Raw genomic sequence first — 7,096 nt, 5'->3', positions numbered from 1 at the left:
GAATATTAAAAAAAAAGGATCAATGTGAAAGTATTTATATTTTAAAATCTTTTTTGGCTTATTATTAGACTGAAATTCCAAACCTGAAGACATTGTTGCACAAAATTGGAATTAAAACGCGAAACATTTAGAAACAATATTGAAGATCATAAAAAATAGTTTCGAGTTAAGGCAGTGTAAAAAGTAAAAATAAATAAATAAAAATAAGATTAATCTAACTAATAAAAATGGTTAAAATAAATTAATGAAAACATGATTAAAATAAGTTTAAAATACATTAATTTAAACAAAATGTAATTTAAACAAAAAAATCACTATAAAAACATTAGATTAAAATAAATAAGATTTCATTTAAATAAATAAAAGTATTAAAATCAGTGTAACGTAATAAGATTAAACTTGGTAAATACATAAATAGATTAAAATAAAAAAATACTTAACATAAATAAAATATGATTTAAATAAATAATAAATGTATCTATTTGATCAAAATGTTTTTTTAATTAAAAATAAATAGCCTAATAAACTATCTGCTAAATTACAGTAAGTAAAAAAAACAATGATATAATGTAGGCTAATAGAAACTAAATAGTTTACACATTTATTACGCGCATATCTCACGGAATTAATTGGGTCTTCTTTATACATTCAATTTTAGGACGCGTGCGAAGGATGATATTTTGGGGGTCAGTGGCATCTAAACGATTGAAAAGAACTGGCCTAGTGCATATTGTTTTGCATATGTTTTTGAAATAGTATACAGTATACTCAAAATGTACAAAAAGTTAGTAAGGGGTGTATAGTGTACACTATGGAAGCGCATTCTATGTCCTAATTATGACATGCTAAATTATGGGGAAAAAAATTATGACTAGTCATGAATAAAATAATGACAAGATTTTTTTCTTAATTTCGATTTTGTTTACCTCATAAATGTGACTTAGCATGTCAAAATTTCGTCTTTTTATGTCATTATTATGATTTACAAAAAAAATAATCACGATTTGTTTTTGCTTATGTGGCGGAAATGGTCGTACCCCGGATGTTGATTGAGCGCATGTCAGTTCAGTTGTGGTTCTGCTGGCTATGGGGGACATTTAGGTTTCACGTTATTTTTCCGCCACATGTGCACAGAACATCAGCATGTCGATGGACATCACGTTCCTCGGGACCGGATCCGCATACCCGTCTCCTAACCGCGGCGCGTCTGCGCTCGTGTTGCGCACGGAAGGGGAGAGTTGGCTGTTTGACTGCGGAGAAGGAACACAGACTCAGTTCATGAGGAGTTCGCTCAAAGCAAGTCAGTCACTCACTCAACTGCACATCTGCCTACTTTACTGCGCTTTGAGGTCAATTTTGATTTTGAATCAGGAGTTTCATGTTTATATTTACATATTGCATGATCGTCCTCTTCCTGGATGAATCTCATGCATTTAAAATAAACCAAAAATATGAAATTAGGGCTATCAAGCCCTTTTCAGTCATTTACTATGTGTAGCCTATAACCACACATATTAAATACTGCATTAATGAAAAAACTGGACAGAAAATGTTTAATTGTCATGAAAATGTTTTTTGTAAAGCTATATGTTTTGAAAAGTGCTATACATAAAGTGCACTAATTCGATATGCTTTATCGGAATAAATAAACATATTAATGTTCATAGTTTCGGGTTTTTCCGTTTTATTTTATTTTTTTACTGTTTTTGAAAGAAGTATCATGCTCAGACCATGCATTTGATAAAAAATACAGTAATTATAGTCAATTTTTCAAATATCATTACATATTTTAATTTTTAATTTGTGTTGACAAAGCTGAATTTTCAGCATCATCACTCCAGTCTTCAGTGTCACATGATCCTCCAGAAATCATTCTAATATGATGATTTGCTGCTCAAGAAACATTCCTTATTATTATCAGTGTTTAATTTATGCTGCTTCAAATTTGTTTTGTTTTTAAACATACTTTTTTGAATAGAAAACACAAATAAACAGCATTTATTTGAAATAAAAGTTTAAATTCCTCCTTTTAATTTCTTTCAGGCAAAATCACCAAAGTGTTCATATCTCACCTCCACGGTGACCATCTGTTCGGTCTCCCTGGTTTGCTGTGCACCATCAGTCTGAACTCGAACCCTCAGCCGGATCAGCCTGTGCCCTGTGTGGACGTCTACGGCCCGCGAGGGCTACGACACTTCGTCCGTGTGGCGTTAGAGCTGTCCAGCTCTCAGCTGCTCTTCCCGTACGCAGTGCATGAGCTGGAGCCGTCGGATGAGCAGTGTCCCGTGGAGGGGCGTCTCAGTCCCGCTCTGACCTCCAGCAGTGATGCGCTTCACCCACAGGAGCGTCCCGGCAGAACCGTACGCCTGGACCCGCACACGGACTGCTATGACCTCGTCGATGATACACAGTTTGTGGTTAAAGCGTTTAAGCTGTATCACAGAGTCCCATCGTTCGGGTTCTCGGTGGAGGAAAGAGAACGTCCTGGACGGTTGAACACAGAACTGTTGAAAGAACTAGGTGACTTGTTAAGTGTAAAATCTTTTTTTTTTTTCAGAATGGACCCTATTCACGGACTGTTATGACACGTTCCACAGTTTTCAACATCACAAATCTTGTAAAGTTTTTCATAGGCCGTGTTTACACCTGGGATTAAGATGCGTTGTGGTTGATTGTATCACAAGTAGACGAGGGAGACACATTCCCGTTTACACCTGGTGTTTTAATCCGTCTCTTCTGTCCACTTTCAAACATTTCTGTCCTGATTTCTTCGAGAGGAGGGTGTATGAGCAAGTAAATGTATGGGCTTTTTCAGATCTTTCGATCTAACGGACAAAATAAGCTCATGCTATTTACATATGAACACGACCGGAAAAACACACAGAGAACATCAGGTTTCATTTCTGCTCTGACAGCCGCAAGACCAGCCGAACGCTGTGAGTGTATGTTAGATATCAGGAATGGTGAGAGAACATTGTGCTTGATGCGTTTTTCATCTTCAAACCAAACTTGGGTCTTCAGCCGAGAAAGTTTAAATCCCGTCTGTCTAGAGCTCTTCCCATAATGTTACTCATTAGTTCAGTAGACGGAGAGTAGACGGTCTTTTGTGTCTGTTTGAACACACTCGACCACATGAGCGTTTACACTACGAAAGCAATCCGGTTGAATGAGTTTTCGACTTCCTCTGGAAGAGGGCAAAAGTGGACAAGCTCAAAGCGTTTTAGACCCGTTTACTCCTGTATCTAGTGTCGTCCACTTGTGATCCGATCGACCAGAGCGCTTCTTAATACCAGATGTGAAAAATTGAATCCACATTTATACACATTTATTCACACCCGGGTGATGACGGCGTAAATGGCTGGTCATATAGAGCATAAAATGACAGAATGCGTATCCATCGACAGAAAAATACATTAGCCTAACTCCGTCTGTCTTTTTTATGTATTTTCAACAAACCATATTATAGATGCGTCGTCAGATTTGAGATAAATCGCGGTGCAAGTGCGTGCCGAACCGTGGATGGAGAACAGTAATGTTTGAATTTTATTTTTTATACAGAGAACCGTTTAATATATTGCTCTGCGAAAGTATAGTTCATCTTTTTTTGATGATATAAAAAATCAAGCAGTTGAGATTTGCCATATAGTACATCTGGCTATCACATAATGTCAGTAATTAAGTTTTTTACTACATTTATTGAACCGTAAGATAACAATAAACTTGTATTTCTCAATATCTTTTGCTTTTTTTTGTAGGTTTGAAACCGGGACGTCTGTACGGTCGTCTGAAGAACGGCGAGTCTGTGACTCTAGAGAGTGGACGTGTGTTGAGCGCCAGCGAGGTGCTGGAGCCGGCGCTGAAGGGCCGTAAGGTGTGTGTTTTTGGGGACTGCAGCGGGGCACTGGGCGAGGGCTTTAAAAGAGTGTGTCAAGGGGCAGATGTGCTGGTGCACGAGGCCACGCTGGAGGACGGGCAGCAGGAGAAGGCAGTGGATCATGGACACAGCACTCCCAGTATGGCTGCCGCCGTGGCGCTCGCGTGCGGGGCGCACACTCTCGTTCTGCACCACTTCAGTCAGCGCTACAAACCCGAAGCGCTGCGGCGGGACGGAGATGACGACGTGACGGAGCTTAAGAGACAAGCTGAGCTTGTGCTGCAGGGGTCAAGCACAGAGGTCATTCTCGCTGAAGACTTTCTCACGCTGCCGGTTGCACTCAAAAGGAATCGGATGCATTAGTTACTCTGAGACTTCTGTATGGATGCAATTTCCAATGGTTATATTTTAGTATAAGGAAATGTTTTAATAAAGCCTGTCATTTTTCCACTGTTATTGATTCAGAGGTGAATTCATGAACGTGGTGAAATGCGTGCGATTATCCATGAGCAGGTGAGATTTAACCACGTTTAATCATTGTTAATAATTTTATTTTCAAAAACAGAGACTGTTGACCAGTGGACTGAGGTTGGGAAGTCTTTACTTGACTTTATACGGCCTGATCTACAGTAGTCTACGTTTAAAGTGGATCAAAACCTTTCATCAAATTGATACATGAATTTTAAACAATACACATTCTTGTCTTAGGACAACTTTGATGAACTTTTTTGATCCACTTCAAATGTTGATTACTGTATTATAATGACATGCATGAACTGTTTTTGTGTTCTGTGGGTATGAAGATGATGATATTAACCCTATAAGGCCTACTATATCATGTTTGATACATGAGCGTCTAAAGCCTATAAACATCTAAACATCTGTTGTACACAATTTACTAAATGCTTTCTGTTGTCTGATTGATAGTTTATCGTTTTTTAGCTTGTAAAAGGCCTTTTACTGTAACTGTAAAAGTGTTCCACTTCAAGTTGTAGTTCACTTGTCTTTTTACTGTGAAATACATTATGATTTTTATACAGCAAACGTAAGAATAACTTTTATATTGTTAGTAATATTGGAAACTTAGACTGAAGTAACTTCGGTTTACTTGATCACCCATGTATCATAATTTAGGAAAGTCATGTTAAAATGTGAATTTCAAATATGATCATCAGGCTTTTGAGCAATCTTTATGTGTTCATCTCTCAATCATTATTGTATACAATAATTTATACAATAAAAAAGCTAAAGAGCTTTGATCATATCTTAATATGACATATTATCCGGAGATTGCATATTTCTATGCATTTTATGCAAGTATATGCTATACTGTTATAAATATCTCATTGATTTACCTTAAAAGCTATCAGAACCTCATCTTACTTTTTTTGGACATATAAATAACAACATTTGCACCAAATTGCATATTTTTACTCCATTTTGGGCCTCTGAATTAACCTAGTGAATTCTCACTATATTATATAGATTCTCTTATATTGTCAAAAGGTTCAATATTGTATTCTGATTTTTTTTTAAAAACATTTTAAGTATTATGTATGTTGTGTGTCATGCCTGATATGGTAAACAGTAAGTAAAGCATGCAATTTCTGTGTCATTAGCTGCTTCAAGAAAATTGCATAAACAATTGTTTTTAATGAAGTTCCGAACACTTCCCCAAAGGTTGTTCATGCTCTAAATTCACACTGTATCTTGATCCATGTCATGTCAGGCCCAGTTGAGTCACACAAACAGATATGCAACTTCATTTGTTGCTGCTGGTGCAGAAATGACAATCTTCCAGGAGTTATCATCTTTCATACAGGTTTAAAGACTAAAAGAAATCCTAGTCCAGTAGTGTCTTAAATGATGTTCAGAACACAAGTTGAGTGCTTATCGCACAGTTTAATGTATACTGTATACGGCATGCATAGTGCATACTGTTTTAAAATTCTGTGAAACAGTGTGCCATATATAATAGGAGCTTCAAAAAATGGTATGTTGGAACTTGTCATAATTTAGTTGGGTCAAATGAATGGGAGTTAATGTTCTTGTAAAAAAAAAAAATGCTGCAGATATTGCTTCTAACTCATTCATCACAATGGAAATACTCAAATGCATTGCATTATTTACAAGCAGTGTGCAAATGTAATTGGTCTTCCAGGAGTTCTGTGCATACAGAAAAAGTGCATACTGTGTAAAGTATAGCCTACTACATATACTGAAGATAGTAGGACTGCAGGCTATTGAGAACTTATCAGAACCTTTAGTGCAACCAAGTAGAGTTTAGTAAGATTAAGTATTGTCCTAGTAGCAGTGGTTAAATTGGGCCGGGGCTCAGCCAGGGCACATAAGCCTGCTCGTTTGCAGTCAGTTGCCTAGGCTACTGGAAATTATGTCACATAAAATTTGATGAAAGTGGTGCTTTTGAAAACATATTTCTGACAATAAATGAAATATTTTTGAAATGGCATGTCTATTTTGTCTCGGCGGAGCTGAGATGACAACAATCGGAACACGGCCGTATTTTTGTTCAGCTGCTTCATCTCGTTGTCAGTCGACCATGATCGCAAACCGCATCTAGGTGACATGGATAAATGTACGCAGCAATATCTAATGAATGTTCCTGGGAGATCCGTAGTTGGATGTGGAAGCGCGCAAAAGTTCCAGAAATGTACAACAAGTGCCCTGGCCTTGGATGACAATGTAAGGAAAATAAGACTACATCAAAATTAAATAACCAAGACTAGGTTGACCATGTGATTTTTCTCAGGAGATGTTTTGAGCATTTTACTTCAGACACCGGATTATCAGCAAACTGCCAAGATAACTGCTAGCTGGCTGCTCAAAATAAACTAGCAATGTATTCAGTCAGCATATTTGTATTTGATCTGTGTGAATTACAGAAATATAAGAAGCTAGACCTACTTTTAGCTACCAAGCAACCTTTCCACAAGGATAGATTGATTTTATTTTTGTGACTTGTGCATATCTTGATGATAAATGATGCAGAGTAGGATGAGTGTGTGTGTGTGTTGTAGAGAGAGAATGGGAGAAGGAAGTGTGTGTGAGGTGGACCTGGTCACCACAGACCCAAGTCTTCTCAGCTGTTGCTACTGTCATATGCTGCACTGTTTCTTCATGTGCACATTATGTTTGGCACATTGTATGGGTCACTATATACATACCTATAACAAGGTAATGCAATGTGTAATCAAGTGATGA

At 37.3% G+C, this 7,096-nt stretch overlaps 1 protein-coding gene across 1 annotated transcript; it reads left to right on the top strand.

The window, feature by feature from the left end:
* The first annotated feature begins 1,038 nt into the window (after positions 1-1,038).
* elac1 (elaC ribonuclease Z 1) lies at positions 1,039-5,128 on the top strand. The gene is made up of 3 exons (XM_077241774.1): positions 1,039-1,300; positions 2,044-2,520; positions 3,756-5,128. Exons 1-3 carry the CDS (start codon positions 1,144-1,146, stop codon positions 4,235-4,237), a joined length of 1,116 nt encoding a protein of 371 aa, XP_077097889.1. The 5' UTR covers positions 1,039-1,143; the 3' UTR covers positions 4,238-5,128.
* Positions 5,129-7,096: the final 1,968 nt, after the last annotated feature.

The sequence above is a fragment of the Siphateles boraxobius genome, unplaced genomic scaffold (genome assembly GCF_051911475.1).
Source record: "Siphateles boraxobius isolate OS27281-9 unplaced genomic scaffold, OSU_SipBor_1 24, whole genome shotgun sequence".
In the NCBI taxonomy this organism is placed as follows: Eukaryota; Metazoa; Chordata; class Actinopteri; order Cypriniformes; family Leuciscidae; genus Siphateles; species Siphateles boraxobius.
Note: the sequence above shows the minus strand (reverse complement) of the source record. Positions and strands in the feature narration are given on the sequence as shown.

Coding starts and splice junctions, on each gene's coding strand:
- elac1 (XM_077241774.1), top strand. CDS start 1,144: ATGTCGATGGACATCACGTTCCTCGGGACCGGATCCGCATACCCGTCT. Junction 1,301..2,043: donor GAGGAGTTCGCTCAAAGCAA/GTCAGTCACTCA, acceptor AATTTCTTTCAG/GCAAAATCACCAAAGTGTTC. Junction 2,521..3,755: donor AGAACTGTTGAAAGAACTAG/GTGACTTGTTAA, acceptor TTTTTTTTGTAG/GTTTGAAACCGGGACGTCTG.